The sequence below is a fragment of the Limanda limanda genome, chromosome 10 (genome assembly GCF_963576545.1).
Source record: "Limanda limanda chromosome 10, fLimLim1.1, whole genome shotgun sequence".
Taxonomy (NCBI): Eukaryota; Metazoa; Chordata; class Actinopteri; order Pleuronectiformes; family Pleuronectidae; genus Limanda; species Limanda limanda.
In genome coordinates this window covers 11186327-11202660 of record NC_083645.1, presented here as the reverse complement: position 1 = coordinate 11202660, position 16334 = coordinate 11186327, and the positions used below count along the sequence as shown (strand labels likewise).

At 42.8% G+C, this 16334-nt stretch overlaps 2 protein-coding genes across 2 annotated transcripts; one reads left to right on the top strand and one right to left on the bottom strand.

Moving 5' to 3' along the window:
- The first annotated feature begins 2645 nt into the window (after nt 1-2645).
- On the top strand, nt 2646-8278 carry LOC133011340 (heterogeneous nuclear ribonucleoprotein H-like). Its single transcript, XM_061079049.1, has 11 exons — nt 2646-2707; nt 3749-3845; nt 3948-4115; nt 4200-4343; nt 5239-5377; nt 6147-6352; nt 6508-6647; nt 6768-6903; nt 6992-7075; nt 7235-7327; nt 7517-8278. The coding sequence occupies exons 2-11, from the start codon at nt 3764-3766 to the stop codon at nt 7612-7614; spliced, it is 1290 nt and encodes a 429-aa protein (XP_060935032.1). The 5' UTR covers nt 2646-2707; nt 3749-3763; the 3' UTR covers nt 7615-8278.
- Nucleotides 8279-8298: 20 nt separating this feature from the next.
- Nucleotides 8299-15356, bottom strand: rufy1 (RUN and FYVE domain containing 1). Its single transcript, XM_061079048.1, has 17 exons — nt 15016-15356; nt 14559-14738; nt 14120-14237; nt 13931-14032; nt 13048-13171; nt 12881-12942; nt 12627-12762; nt 12423-12524; nt 12217-12333; nt 11425-11592; nt 11248-11345; nt 11037-11156; nt 10223-10352; nt 9795-9889; nt 9666-9714; nt 9487-9564; nt 8299-9393 (listed from the first exon to the last, which is right to left on the bottom strand). The coding sequence occupies exons 1-17, from the start codon at nt 15344-15346 to the stop codon at nt 9253-9255; spliced, it is 2151 nt and encodes a 716-aa protein (XP_060935031.1). The 5' UTR covers nt 15347-15356; the 3' UTR covers nt 8299-9252.
- Nucleotides 15357-16334: the final 978 nt, after the last annotated feature.

Here is a 16334-nt window from a genome sequence, read left to right as displayed (position 1 = left end):
TCTGTAGGAAATCCCGAGCATCCTATTGGTCGAGCGGGGGAAAGCTTCGTTTCCCATTGGTCGACGTTGACGCTTGTCAAACGTGAGACCGCAACGTCATGTTAGGTTTACCGATATCACGAGGCTGTAGAACGAACGTCAAGACATGACATGGTAGACCAACTTAACTGGTAGCTAGCTGCACTAGTTCATGTGAAGTCTCAGTGCGAGATCCCACGGAACGTGTCAGTACCTGTTGTGTGTATTAAAGACTCAGTGAATGTGGTTTTAAATGACACCATGATAACTGAACCCTACAAGCTGCACAAACTTATTGCTCTCATTTGGGAGGGATCATAAATTATAAGAAGCAGACAAAATAAAGGACAATATCATAAAGAATCAGGAATAAGAGACAAGAGAGAGAAGGAGGGAGATTAAATCTGATAACCTCTAGACTCTGACTACACCTCTCATTTAAACTAACTGCTTTCATGTGCACACATTTTCTAAAGTGACACACAAATTAAATCCCATGAAATATTTGAACCTATTTTTTGTATGCATGGCATAGTGACATGGTGGTAGAGACCAAAACAGCATCTTTTTACCTGTGACAAAAATCCCAAACCTATTTTTCAAACTTCTTCAGACATATTGAAGTGACCCTGTGGTGCAGATATTCCTTTTAGAGGGCAGATGATTTGGCACCTGTCCACCATGAACCAGCGCACAAATTGGTCCTAAGTAAAAAAAACCTGCATTACTTATTAAAAAAGTTCCTATCATGCATTTCCTCTGTATTTTTTGTCATTACACATAGTTACTTTTTCATGTAAAGAATGTCTGTGGTTTTTTTAAACATTTTTTTTTATTGAACTTCTGTTTTCTCATAGACACAATGGGTGTTGTTCTTTTTTATTTATTGTGAACAGATTTCAGTGAGATTTCAACCACAAGATAACTACTCAAAAAGATGGTTTCTACCTTTTGCAGTAATATTTAGCACAAGGATGCAGTTTGTCTATCTTTATACTGATTGCATGTTCTTTTTTATCATTCTAAACTTTATATCCATGTACTGCTATTGGAAAATCAATCAATTTAAACCCTTAACCTGCTAAACAGCAATCTAAATATAGTAATTGAAAAGTCGTGCAGTTGTAAGTTTGCTGATGTTAAAGTACACATGTATTACCTGAAACACACCTTGGAATCATGGTGAATTTTTGTCATGACTGTTATAGAACATGAAATTATAATCATTGTACTTATATATCTGTGTATGCAGTGCACACACAGTGCTTCGGAGAACATAAACATTCAAAATGATGGTTATCATTGGAATAAGAAGCACAAAATAACCAAAGTAGCAAACCAGTATTTCAAAATTTTACTTAATAAAACCATTAGAGTTAATGTAATTGTTTACCCTCTGCCTCTTACAGATAATCATATACAATTCTACAGTATGGTCATTATTTATAGGGTTCATGTCAATGGCCAGTACACCACTGCATTCCAGACTGATTCGAATTGCCTCACAAAAGGGCAAGTCTGAGGTTGTTGAATGAAGCTTCTCCTTTCCAGAGTTGACTAATTTCATCAAGTGATCCAGAACTGGCTCGCCTTCATTACTTTTGGCCGGCCAACAAACTACCATCTTGGATGTAGATCTAGATAGTTACAAATGCTACTTGTGCACTTGACCTCTTCAAATTTGTAATTTCCACTCATAGTAGCCAAGGGTTTTCGGTATGTCCTTGTTTCAATGATTAACCTAAATAAGCTACTACTAATAATACTGTTACACACCCTCATACAAAAAAAAATATCTATCAATATCTATTGTGATTTGCTACTTACTGGTATGTCTTATTAACTGGTATTTAGTGTTGATTATTGTATGATAAGATAAGACATAAGATAAGATAAAACTTTTTTATTTATCCACACAACTTGGAGTTTCAGTCACAGAAAAGAAAATAAAAAAGATTAAAAAAAAGGCAAAAGATAAAAAAAAAAAAAAAAAAATATAAACAATTCGGAGTATATACATAATATAAACCTTTCCTATACTGGTCTGTACATATGCTACAAAGTAAAGTGCAGTGGCACAGGGTGATTGCACGGGCAAGGAGAGTCACCGTTTCTACATGAACATAGGGACATTGTGATATTTGGTGGTGTTTATGTGTGAATGTGTTTTGTAAGGTGTTGTTGTGGAAGGTGTCCTGTGAGTTGCACACGGTTCAGTCTGCAGAGCATGGAGGACCGAGCTGCTCCTCTGGTTAGATCCAGGCTGAGGTTTGTAGGCCAGGAGACGCCACCGGGCCGCACAGGGCCTCGGGCGGCCGCGTCATCGGGCCAGGGCGTGGACCGTCGTGGACGCACAGGCGGCCGGAGGTGCCTGGCTCTGCAGCCAGGGTTGCCAGGTGTGAACCAAAAACCCACATTTTCTGAAAACTGTGACACATTAGAGGAGAAAAACTTTATATAATTTTTATTTTGTTAAATTTAAAACACACATATTGATTAAAAGTGTAATTGTAAAGGTTTGGTTGTGAAATGGTGTGACTGTGACGCAGGTTAAATTCAGCACGTCATCTTACACTTCCTGAAAGGGGGATGACGAGGGGAGGGACTGGCAACTCTGCGCACGGTTTCCTCCGCATCACGCAGGTCTGCTCACACACACTCCGGCGTGTTGTATCTACGCTTGAATCAGGTAAGTTCACATACGGAGCTCTCGTTTAACTAATCTTGCTAAAACATGGCGTTAAACTTAGCTTGAATTAAGGGCATTGAACAGCTTCCGGTAAGAACTCTTCATTCTATCACAGTGACGTTACCGTTAGTTAGCACATGCTAGCCTGGGAGCTAGCAGCTAATAACATGGCGCAGGCCGAGAGGGCCGCTTTTGTTCTTGGGTCTGGGTGCGGTGGTGAAGGCGCTGCAGGCCCCGCACCCGGGCTGAGACAAACCAGAGCCCTCATTACTAATTCATCATGTCCTCTGTGCTCTCTTCTACCTCCATCGATGCACCTCAACCTCAGAAATGTTTTCTAATTCGGAGTAGGAGACGCTAAAGCTGCGCTTTGTTGTGTTGCTAGCGTCCCGAGACCGACTCGTCTGGTTCGCGCTTTTTGTGAAGTGATGATCAAAGCCTTTGTGTTTGTAGGAAGCGGGGAATCGGTCATTCGTCACAGTTTCCCTGCTTCCTTCTCCCAGGCCACAGGTCTCGTTCTCGCACGGACTATTCGGTAAACCGACATTTCTTTAGATTTCGTACTTAAAGGTTTTCCTCAATGAAAAGGCCTCAAGATGGCGCTGCCAACCAAACCACACACTCCTAGCATCACGTCCACGCTTCAGACTCGGGAGACAATTGTGATCGCTCCAAACCGTGACCCCATTTTACCTTTCAGAGGGAAGATGGCGTTTTACACGGCTTTTACGGCCTCGGCAAATTTCCCCCTGTTTTCACGTATGTGGCTCACGTAAAGAGAACCTCCAGAAATGTAGGCCAATGCTTCCCCATCCGAATGAAGAGTCCGGTTCTGGGGACTCAACGTGCAGGCTGATGGGAGACGTGGTTTAGTTGAAAATCACCTTTTGCTGGCAGATGTCTTTGTGAAGCTGTGACAAAGAATACTAGTTAAATGGACAGAGCCGATATTCAGGATACGAATGTAGAAGCTGACCCAGTAAAGTTATGCCTGTTATTTTCCCACATGTATAATAATACTAGTTTTGTATTTCTCTTCAGGGATTGCGAGCAGTCATGGCAGATGAAGGATATGTTGTACGCATCAGGGGTCTCCCATGGTCTTGCTCAGTGGACGAAGTACAGAGGTTTTTCTCAGGTTGGTTTTTCGTATGCACATATTTAGATATTGTTTGAAGGAAAAAAACATTTGAAGCAGCTGGAAATGGTTTTAATGGGCATTTGTGTTTTTGTACCGTAGAAGCCGATTGTAAAGTCATCAACAATGGAGGAGGAGGGGGAATCCACTTCACCTACACAAGAGAGGGGCGTCCCAGTGGAGAGGCATTTGTGGAGCTGGAGACCGAGGAGGACCTGAAGATTGCAGTGAAGAAAGACCGAGAAACTATGGGTCACAGATACGTGGAGGGTGTGTAAAACTGCTTTACAGATGGATCCTTTGTAATGACTGTTTCGCTGTGATAACTGATTGCATTGTGTCCTGCGATCATAGTTTTTAAATCCAACAACGTGGAGATGGACTGGGTCATGAAGCACACAGGGCCAAACTGTCCAGAGACGGCAGGAGATGGGCTCGTTCGGCTCCGAGGTCTCCCCTTTGGCTGCAGCAAAGAGGAGATAGTACAGTTTTTCTCAGGTATGGTTAGATCTCGTTTCTGCGATTAATAATAAACTTCCTCATAGTAGTAGCGGCAACTTTTTTTTTTCCATCTTATTTTTTCGTGTTTCTTATTTTTTTAATGTACACTGAATCTGGCTCTTAACACAGAGGTCGATGTACCATTGGAGAATGATTGCCTACTGTGTATTTTTACATTATAGAATAATAAAAATGTTCCAGGATTGATGAACAGTGAGGAAATGAAGGCGGAAAAGGAAGGCAGTTAAAATTTGATAGAAGAAATTTGAATACCTAATAGTCAGTGTTGGTTCAAGGGGCGAATCTTTTATGCAAAAACCCTTTTCCTATCTATGCCCCTCATATGATCTTGAACCCACTTTCATCACATTTCCTTTAAATGGGTCTGTTAGAAGTAAAACAGCTTAGCTACATTTTAAGTTGTCTGTGCCTTATGGTAATTTACTAATGATGGAATGGGTCCCACTCATCACTGATATGAAAGTCTCTAACCCCATTTGTCTTCTTCCCCATCTCCTCACACCCTTGTCTTTTTTTTAATAATTTTTGTCTTTATATTCCAATTGTTATGGGCAAACAGTAATCAGGCTCATGTCACCCACCAGGATGTTTTTCTCTCTTCATCAACACATTAATACTAGCCTGATCTCCCACACAATGCCCTTTTACCATATTTCTTCCTCTATCCTCTCATTTCTTTCTACCCCAAAATCCAGTAAATGTAAGTCGTTGAAATGGCCAGTCACTGGTTTAAAGTTCGAACTGGTGTATGTGATGATTGTGTAGAGTTTTCCATAAGTTTGATATCTCTCTCTTTAGAGAAACTTCTCTCTGTGATTGGGAATGTGATTTAATGTGTCCCCTGCTGGGGTTATCTGTCCTTGGGTTGAAGGGTTGGAAATCGTGCCAAATGGGATAACTTTGCCGGTGGACATCCAGGGGAGGAGTACGGGGGAGGCCTTCGTGCAGTTTGCTTCACAGGATATAGCTGAAAAGGCTCTAAAGAAACACAAGGAAAGAATAGGGCACAGGTGGGGATGGTTGGTTGGTTGGCTGGATAAGTTGCTTTTCTTATGGTGTGCACCTTCAACATCAAAACCAAATGCAAATCTGACTATACATTCATCTTGGCTTATTCAAGCACATATGTAATATTTACCACAAACGCATACACTTATTGCCATTCAATATAGACCACACATTCACAATGTCCCGCGGGAACACAAGCGTGCTTGGGCACCATTGTTATTTTATACATGTATATTTTAATAAGTCATCCTCAATTTGAGTACATGTTTAATTTTGAGAACATATGTCTACGCACTAAACATGAGTCCAGGCTGATAAATGGTAAGGAGTCTCCCTGGTGGTAAAATCAGAGGGCTACTGTACACGAGGATCTGGGGCCCACTGTCACAGGTAATGCATAGAGTGGGTTGCAGAAGGGCTGGTGCCCTCTCCGCCCCTCGAAAACCAGTACTATGGCTGTCATGGCAAGGACACAGGATGCTCCATCACAACACACTGAATCAGATCTGTAAATCGCTTCAGGTAACCATAAGAAAGGGGTTAAAGTAATTTAGGACCATATGAATTTGAACAGCTTCCTTTTTTCAACTCAGTAAATAAGTTGATTCCTTGAATCTATTTCATTAACAACTTGCATTAATTCCTCAAAAGATATTACCACCTATGGACTACACCATGACAGCATCTAAATAGCCCAGTTTCATCAGTATTGAGCAAATGCACTATCGATCCATTCTACATGCCCTAACTGTGGTGTCTATATGCTCTTAGGTACATTGAGATCTTCAAGAGTAGCCGCGCTGAGGTGCGTACCCACTATGAACCCCAGCGAAAGCCAATGGGCATGCAGAGACCTGGCCCCTATGACCGGCCCTCAGGTGGTCGTGGCTACAACATGATGGGCCGAGGGGGATCTTATGACAGAATGCGTCGTGGAGGAGGAGGAGGAGGCGGCGGAGGAGGAGGATATGGAGGAGGTGGGTGTCAAAATCACATCTGCTGATCAATTGACCTGTGCATTTGTTTTAAATTATCACTCACCCTTCATACCTTCATGTTAACTGCACAGAAATAAGATTAGGATGTAAAGTCCCCATAAGACCCCGTGTTAATCTTCCTAATGTATATCCAGGTGTATCGGACGGACGGTATGGAGATGGTGGCGGCGGCGGCGGTGGAGGTGGCGGCGGCTCTTCCTTCCAGAGCACAACAGGCCACTGTGTCCACATGAGGGGGCTACCGTACAGAGCCTCAGAGACAGACATCTATAATGTAAGATAAAAGAATCATTACAAACCAGATGAACTGCTCAATTCCCATCTACTCCATGCATGCTGCAGGTTGACAGCAATTTAGCACAAGTTAATCTATTGTTGTGTTTGCATTTCTTAGTTTTTCTCACCATTGAATCCGGTGCGGGTCCATATTGAGATCGGGCCCGATGGCAGAGTAACCGGGGAGGCAGATGTAGAGTTTGCAACACACGAGGATGCTGTGGCAGCTATGTCCAAAGACAAAGCAAACATGCGTGAGTTACCAATGCGTGTCTTTACTTCAACCCTATATAGCAGTATTTGTTATTCAGTGTCACTCACTCCCTGTTTCTGCCCCCCCAGAGCATCGATACGTGGAGCTGTTCTTGAACTCAACAGCAGGTGGCAGTAATGGCGCTTATGGCAGCCAGATGATGGGTGGCATGGGTGAGTATTTGTTTGAAAGGTCTTAAATAGTGGCCTCTGTTATTTGTTAGTTAATCTGGTAGCTCTGACAAGAAAAAAAGCACACATCAGAATAAAACAAGTATATGTCCTAGTGATTTAATGTCCCCTTACACCTGATGTGATGTTTCCTCTCCACAGGTAACCAGTCGTCTTACAGCAGTGGCCAGCTGAGCTCAGGCTACTCTGGAGGATACAGCAGCCAAGGAAACATGGGCGGTTACAATGACTATAGTGAGTGTCAGCTCTGTTACAACAGGATTTGTGCACATTCACCCTGAACCAGAACATTTCCTGCTCTTAAGTATTGATATGTAATAGCATAAAAGCCTGGGCAGGTTTTTATCCAAGGGCACCAGTGCAGCATTTTGCTTGTTCTTGAACTCCCCGGTCCTATAGTATGTATTCTCTTTCTCTTGTTAGGTAACCAGGGCGGAATGGGAAGCAGTTACTACGGCAGCAGCGGAGGAGGAGGAAGCAGAGGCTCCATGAATGGACTGGGTGGGGGATGGGGAATGTAGTTTTTTTTTTCTCCCCCTTTATTTGATGTTTCTTTTTAACTCAGCAATTTGCTGGAAGGACTGGAAATGTAAGTCACCTATTAAAACGTTAGGGTCAGGTGAGGATGTTTTGAAAATACTGAGCGGTAGGGTTTGTATTTGTTTTTTTTAAGTGGATGATCTTCAGACCGAAGCGAGATCATCTCGTGTCTCAAGAAGTTTTTCAGAAGCGCTGTTCGTCTTCCCCAATACTCAGTTTTCCACACATCACAGAAAATCTGCTTTAAAATTTTGATACCAGGAAATGTGTTCTTTGTGTTTATTCACCCAACACCTGGCTGTTCCTCAAGGTTAACTCATCCTGTCCCGGTGGCTTTAACATAATTTTCAATGTCTGAGTGCATGAACAAAACAAATCTGTTCTGGAAGGTTATGTTTTGACCTCGTTTCATCTTCTAGCTTTTAATTTCCAATTAAAGTGTTAATCTGAATTTGAAACTTCACATGGTCAGAGCATGTTTTGTTTTCTAAAGGTGTGACTGTTGATGGCGCAGTTTTTCTGGATGAGGACTGTATCAACATGTGAATTTCAAATCTGCAGACATGTAGGTTTCTACTGCTTCAAATGCTATTTGAATTTCCTGTGCACAACGTGAATAAACTAGTCTGGAATATCTAATTGAAACACGCATTTCAAAAAAGGTTTTATTCATTTTTATCAAATGTCCAGATATAAAATCTTCATCATTCCTCAAATTAAGAAAATGGCTTTGTATCTTTTGTGACAATCCACAAAAACCATGTTATAATACATTCTAAAATAGTCAGATTTGTTAACATTCTACAGTCATTTACATAATTTTGCATGAGGCCACAGCCATAGAAATTAAGATGAAATGATGTACACAAGTTATCTGTAAACCAGCTACACCAGTGATCCTCCACTTAAGCAGAAAACCAGCAGTATCGTTCAAGACTTTATCAAGCGAGTGCCAAAATGTGAAACCTGTTATTCCAGGCAAAAAAAAATATGAAATAATAAAAAACTAAATCAAGTCTGCACAAACTTAATAAGCTAATCCCATCACTGTTAAAGGTGGCCATCGATTAGCACGCGGTTTTCAGACATGCACTGGGCTCTGGATATTGTTTTTCAAAGTTTCAGAGGGGGTGTATGTGAGAACGCAAATGTCTGAGACGGTTGCTTTGAAAAATTCAGAACTTTTCCTGCCAGCCACTGGGTGAAATGTCCCAAGTGAGCTTGTATGACAGTAGAGTATGAAAATGCACTGGGAGCAATGAACACAAAACTGAAAAAAACTAAACACCTCAGGACAAAAAAGACAAGCCATACATGAAGAAAACGCAGAAGTCAGCTTTGCTTTCAAAGCCGGTGACAATTTGCAGTTAACAAAACTGTTAATGTCCTGCCTCATACATGGTCTCCCCGATCTTATCTCCTGCTGCGAACTTCACGCCTAAAAAACAGCTCGACTGAATCGTGCTGAATTTCAGGTTAAGTGGAAATTGACCATATCCAATTCCCTAAAAACTGGATGACATTTTTGTAACATACATAATTTAAAAACAATCATAGTGGATGAGCATGTGGTCAGTAGAGAGCTCTCGTAGATACACTGGACACTCGTGTGTGTTCTGTCAGGAGCCTTTGGAGCTTCTTTGTAGCAGGAGGGCGTTGCACACGTCGCACACCCGCACCGGCCGAGGGTAGGAAGGTAAGGCCAGCTCATTGCTGGAGCAGTTGCTGCAGTAGATGTCCCCACAGTTTCTGCAGTGGTGCTGCAAACACAAATATACAACACCCATTTTAAATAACTGGTGGTCCACAATACAGAGAAGGAATAAAGGAGATGCAAAGAGAAAGAAGCCTACCTTTCTGCGTGCGATGGAGAACTCCTTCAGGCACTGTTTGCATTGAGTGGCTTCATCATCCTTCAGCCAAGCGTGGCCCTGATGCAAGCAACGGAAGGACAAGACAAGGTTTCCCATGATGTTTTCAGATCTTACAGAATCAATAATAAAAGGGCACCATCCACTCCATCACATTTTACCTTCAGGGCTTTGTTGACCTCCTTGAAGTCCTCCATCCTGAGTTTAGACCTTTGACACAGTTGAATGCAACATAAGAAAATATAATGACATTGACCAACAAACAAGAGGATGAGGTCAAAAGCACTTACTGGCTGAGATGCAGTCCCATCTCCTGTAGAGCCTGTTCCTGTTGCTCGCACCTCTGCTGCAGCTGCTGCTTCTCCTGCTTCAACTCCTGCAGCTCCTGCATCAGCAGTCCACAGGAAACAAAGCTTAGCATCACAGTAATCCATGGATTTATTTATAAGTATAAGCTCACTTAGAAAAACTTAAATAGGATAAACATTGTATTTATGGCTCAGGCTTTTGCACCAATAACTACAGCAGTAAAACAAATTAGCAGGTTTGAGATGGAACCCAGAAATTAAAACAAACCTGGCACTTGGGGAAAAAAGACTACTGTATAGGGAGACTTAGAACTGTATATGAACTTTTCATTATAGTATAAAAAGGTTTTCATGATTTCGAATCCACCTCCAGCCTAACTGGCACCATCCCTGGTTTGTGGGACACTGACCGTGTTCAGGCCTTGCAGTTGTTGCAGCTGTGTGCGGAGCTCCATGCTGTTGTCCTGTTCCCTCTGCAGAGATTTTTGCAAACCTTGTCTCTGTTCCCTCTCAGTGCGCAGCTCCTTCTCTAAGCCCAGTCTGTGCATAGAACAGGACATGGTATCTTAAGTTGAGCATACAATGATTATAGAGGACCCATTTATTAAAAGACCATTTTAAGATTGGAAAACTGAGTTTTTACACCAGCTAGTGTAGAAAACTATTTGATTTATTCAAGTAAAAAAATATTCTTATTTCCCATGACAATTTAACTTAAAATTAAAGACACTGGTAGAGACAAAAATGTGGGGTTCAGAAACAAGGACATTTAGGCATGTGAACTGGAGAAGACAGGGATCGAAACACATCTTCTGGTTAGTGGACTGGCTTTCTAAATGTGTTTATATTGTGTAGAGACCTGTAAGATTGCTGAATGTGAAGGAGTGTGTCACCATTTGACCTGGCTAGTGACATTCCTTTCCCCTAATAAGACCCATTAACAGGAAAACTTCATTTCTGCAGAAAGTTACTTGTTACTCTTGGAGCTTGAAATTGTATTTATCTTTAAATGAACACACGTGAGCTCAGCTAGAGTAAGAACTACTCATAAGCTGCGATGTCATTTTAGCCATATTCATCCAACGTTTAAAATCATCTTCAGCATTGGCAGGCTTTTCCTTTATAAGAAGTACTGTAGATATTTGTAGTAATGTTATTCCTCTGTATGATACTTCATATTTTTTAGTTTGTGAATGTATGCTACACAAACTTTTGCCTCTTAACCTTAGTGTATCCAGGTCAGTCAGTTGTTTCTGGAGATCGTCGACTTTCCCCTCCAGCTCCACTCGCATGTCTTTGTCGGACTGGTCGCTCTGTTTGCGCTGCTGCTCCGAGTTCTGGAGTCTGTGGCATCCAAAAGACCAAAAAGCAGAACATTTGTTTAAGAAAATGTCATTATAAACACACATAATCTTACATGGACACATACACATACCTCTGCTCTAGTTCCACCATTGAATTCTCCATTTCATTCATCCTCTCCTCGAGCTGCACAGCCTCTGCCTGCTTTCTTTCTGCTTCTCGTTGCGAGTCCTCAAGGGTCACAAAAGCTGAATAAACATGGGTTCTGTCTGAGTGGATGTACAAGAGAGAGAAATGCACGTGGGTCTACCTGAGCTTTGTTGACCATTTGCAGGTTAAGCGTCTTGACCTGGTCGAGCTGAAGTCGCAGGGCTGCCAGTGCGTCCTGTTTCTCATGCGTGTCCTTCTCCAGCAGCTTCATGGCCACCTCCATCTCCTGCTTAAACCCCACCTGCAGCTCCAACTCACGCTCCAGCTCCTAACGTCACACATTGTCGGAACACAAACAACACAAGTCTAATTCAGTTCTGTAGTCTGTGAAACACCTGTTGACAAGGAACGGCAGCTGCTTTGAGACATGCACTGATGTCCAGACATTTTCATGACATTTTCCAAATGGGCTGTATGTGAGAATGCAAATGTCCAAGTCAGTCGGTCCAGACATTTTTCAGAACTTTTCCTGCCAGCCTCCTAGTAAAAGGTCTGAGTGGGTCTGTGTAAGAATACGTCAGGAAAATGTCCAGAAAATTCACAGTGAGTGAATGGGATGTTGATGTTTCTAACACACGACGTACGCAAAATTGAAAAAAGTGAAAAGAATACAAACATCTCAGGAAGAAAAGGTGTCCTGTTGGAATGACAATGAGATTCGAGAGCTGTTGACGATATGGACTGACCCTGGCTCTCTTTTATTCATGCATTTCTAATACATGAATAAATGAGAGTGGAGACTAACTTGTAAATTGCTCCAATCCCCGTCTCATGCTCAACAAGTATCTTCTGCCTTCACCACATCCTCCCAAGAAGCAACACAGAGCAGCTGAGTCACATTTCACTTAAACATCCCTGTTGTATTCTCATCCTCTAGCTGTTGAAAACTGACCTGGCGAATGTTTTTTTCCTCCTTATACTGCTTCCACACCACATTATACATCTCATCCAGGCCCTGTCGGGTCTGTTTGTATGTCTCCAGCTCCACCTGGCTGTCCTGAAGAGCTGCCTGAAAAGAGAAAAAAGAGAAAAGAATGAAACATACAGTTTGTATGTTATTTATTTATGGAGTGGTGTAGCCACAGTTCCTTTTCGGACCTCTTCCTTTTTCTGGCTGCACTGCAGGATTGAGTCATTGTGTTTTCTCAGCTGCTCCTGCTCCTCCCGCAGAGAGTTGATTCTGTCCGTTGCTGCCGTCAGCTGAGAGAAAGAAAAACAAACAGGCGTCTGTCAGGTGAAAAACACACAATCCAGGGCACACAGGTGCTGCAACAACAAGCAATCACACTACTATCCCCTGACCTCCTCCACGAGTTTGTAGTTGGTCTTCTCAATAGAGTCCATCTTAGCCTGAAGGTCAGTGACGGTGCCGCTTAAGTTACGATTCAACTCCTCTATGTAGTGCTTCTGATCCAATATGGCTGTCATCTTTAAATCACTAACAGAGAAAGAGGGTTTGATAAGCAAAACGTTTGTTTGAAATCCAATGATTATCATGCAGGAGACGTTCAACACATGAAGACACCCAGTGTGGAAAAGATGCTCAGTCCACTTACTCTTTTTGAGTCTCACAGTTGGCTGGATCTTTCAGGTAAAGGGAAAAGTCAATGACTCCCACCTAAATGGGAAAGGGAAACCAGTCACTGTGTGGCCAGATCAACTTGTTTCTCCAAGAGAAGATGAGGTGTGGGACTGCTGGGATGTGTCGGCCCAAATCACTCACCTGAGAATCAAGATCCTCCCCTTTTATACAGAGATTTGCATCAATTGCGTTGAGGCCCACCAGCAGTCCCCCAATGACCGCCCCCTCCTCCTCCATCATCAACGCTCCAGAGTCATAAAACTCACTAGAACATGGGAAAACAAACGTGGAATGATCTGCAAGTAGTCAGTGTAAAATGCTTGGTGCTGAACCTGCACAACTGATAAGTCTAAAGTCTTTTTCAGACCCGATATAAACATCCTTCTTGAGAGATCTGATCACAAGGTGACGGTGTTAAGTTTGGGGGTTTGCACCTGACATTAAAAAGAGTCCCGAATGTCTCGTATGACCACTTGTAATCAGATGTCACTTCCCCGCTCAAAATGAAAATAATCAGGACTTTAAATGTCGCCAATTGATGTTGTTTTTACTCAGATTGAGTTTATAGATGTGTCAGATTACAATGTTTTTGTGTGTGTCGGCACGAGAGAGAGAAAGAGAGCGAGCGATTGGAGTCAAGACGGAAAGAATGAATGAATGAATGAAAGAATGAGTGCACGCAACTGAGACACAGGATTTCACCAATTCAAGAAAATAATCTATCATTATGCAGAGATCAGTGTTTATATTGTGGCTAAAGACAAATCGATGTATGGACCCTTGAAAAGTAAAAGTGTGGATGACATGTAGCGGGTCAGAGACGTCAGCTGAGTCCCTTCAATTGTAGTCCAGGAGGTGTTTACGTTCAGTTTACGTGATGCGCCCATGTGGTTTGGGTGATCGGATTTCAGGACGCATTGAGGACGCATTATGGCGACATCAGACATGTCCTTAGCGCTGACCACTTGTGATAGGATCACTCAGGGAGGATGTTAATAGCAGGTCTGAACTGGGTCTAACTAACCTCAGGAGGTCCTTGCGGTCCAGCAAAGCTTTCATATAGTCAGCTACTTTCTTCTGCATCAGTGCCAAATGCAGCCAAGCCCTTCCTCTACCCAAACCGGTCCTGAAAGAGAATACATTTATATATTACAAGTGTTAAGCATATAATTCACATTGTAGGTTTACTGAACAACTTTGTGCAGTAGCATACTTAATGCTGGGCATGTCTCGAGCACTTGTTGCAATGTTGACGGACTCTGGACACAGCTTCTCAACCAGTTCCAGGGGTCCCCATATGGACTTGTTCTGACCGATGAAAGACTTCTTGGCTGAAAAGGAAACAGCAAAGGTCATTTTCGCACGCTCCTATTGTCTTGTCAAGTCAACTTCATTTGTATAGCAAATTTAAAAACAACCGATTGTTGTACAACAAAATAAGACAATGCAAAATTTTAAAAAGAGCATTAACAAGCATTAAATAACATAAAAATGCTATGATGTGGAGTTTGGTCTTAAATATATGTACAAAAGGAAAGCACTGTTCCGAAGTTTGGGGGGCACCTCCAGCGAACGCACAATTAATGTTATCCTACCCAATATTGCGACATAACCTTAAATATAAATGGATTCTGTTTCATGGTCGGTCTCACCTTTCAGGCCATGTTTGAGGCAATGCTCCAGGACGACAAAGAGCTGCTGCAGAGGAGGATACTCCGAGTCCAGCGTCCTGCCCAGACTCAAGGAGGACTGGATCAACACCTTGATGCTCAGCTTCATCATGCTGAGGAGGTTGGATCTCTCTATGGCCGTGGGGTCTTTGGGGGGCAGGACTGGAACAGATGCAATGTAACGAGGATCAGTCAAACGAATGCTAAACATGGTGGGGAAATCAGAAGTAATTCATCAACACTACAAGTAGTGATAAACACACAGTGTGGGAACACAACCCGTAAGATCACGGTTTCGCTCATGAGGTCACATGAGCTGACAGCTGACAGCAGAGAGGAAGTCACACAGATTGACCCTGACTGTGGTGTTTTTAAAAACTTTGGTTCAACAGAAAGTACTAACTTGGGTGTCAAATGTTAAAAAACAGTCGCAGCGTACCAGGAAGTTTTTTAGAAGTAGTGCTGAGACCATTTTCCGGCTCCTTCTCCGTCGGGGAGCTCGCAGCGGATCCCAGAGAATGGCTCCTCGGGCCGGCGGCGTAGCTCACCCCGCTGCTGATCGTCTCCGTGGCCTTCCGAGCCAGGGACAGGATGGGGGCCGACCAGGGGCTCCCTGCCGCCGCCGGAGTGGGCTTCTCCGCCGGGCCCGGGTCATCGCTGCCGGCTGAGTCGCTGTCGGTCTCCGCTGCAGAAGCTCGTGGCTCGAGTAGCTGGTGATTAGTGTCATCGTCCCCTGCAGCTGTGTTTACTTCCTCCGACTCGGCGGCCATGTTTGTGCCCCCTCCCCTCCGCCCTGGTGCTCATGTGACCAGAGGAGACGAATCAGGCGTGTCATCAGAGCTTAATTCTTCTTCTATGGATTTATGGCTTTTGGCGGTTGGTCAGTTAGTGTAGGAGTTTGTTACCGCCACCTACTGGACAAAACTATTATCCTCCGCTAAGGGGGTCATGCTTTCTCTGTTTTGTCTGTGAATGAGCAGCATTATTCAAAAACTGCCGGACGGATTCCCACCAAACTTAGTGGAAATATGCAACATTGGTCAGGACAGAAGTCGTTAAGCTGGTTGGGATCTGAACAAGGGGGTGGATCCAGGATTTTGTTTTGAGATAGGGGATTTTCATTTTGACATTTTCCACAATTCCTCAGAGAATAATTCAAAATACTTGATGAAAAAATGTCATCATGTGGAGAGGATTGATATTTAGGGCCCTAGCACTGACAGGCACTGACAGACAGTGAGGCCCTATTGACATTGTAAGGATTATTATTATTATTTTTCAGGCAAATGAATTGGCTTTCTGAGGGCTTTAACATGCTCAAATTCTTACCAAATTCTTATTTTATTTATTAGGGCCCGAGCACTGACAGGTTAGGCCCTATTGAAATTGTAAGGATTATTATTATTATTCAGGCAAATTAATTGGCTTTTTGAGGGCTTTAACATGCTCAAATTCTTACCACAATTTGCAGGAAGTTAGAAAGTGGTGAAAATTCATGTATTCTGGAGGAATTTTCAATGGGCGTCGCAAAATGGCTCAACGGTGCCCCCCGAGGCCCCCGGAACGTGGTCACATTGACCAATCTTCACAAAAATCGATACACAGGTGTATCATGACCAGATAAACAAAAAAGTATTTAGGTGCAATTTGCAATTTGAAAAACGCTACAAGAAGCCTGCTATTTTGCATTTAGTGGCCATTTTGGGCATATTCCACATTTTTACTTCTAATTTGCTTTTGATTTGACACTCTTACTAT

Coding starts and splice junctions, on each gene's coding strand:
- LOC133011340 (XM_061079049.1), top strand. CDS start 3,764: ATGGCAGATGAAGGATATGTTGTACGCATCAGGGGTCTCCCATGGTCT. Junction 6,904..6,991: donor CAAAGACAAAGCAAACATGC/GTGAGTTACCAA, acceptor CTGCCCCCCCAG/AGCATCGATACGTGGAGCTG. Junction 7,076..7,234: donor CCAGATGATGGGTGGCATGG/GTGAGTATTTGT, acceptor TCCTCTCCACAG/GTAACCAGTCGTCTTACAGC.
- rufy1 (XM_061079048.1), bottom strand. CDS start 15,346: ATGGCCGCCGAGTCGGAGGAAGTAAACACAGCTGCAGGGGACGATGAC. Junction 11,346..11,424: donor AAATGGTCAACAAAGCTCAG/GTAGACCCACGT, acceptor GTGACCCTTGAG/GACTCGCAACGAGAAGCAGA. Junction 9,565..9,665: donor AGGTCAACAAAGCCCTGAAG/GTAAAATGTGAT, acceptor TGCTTGCATCAG/GGCCACGCTTGGCTGAAGGA.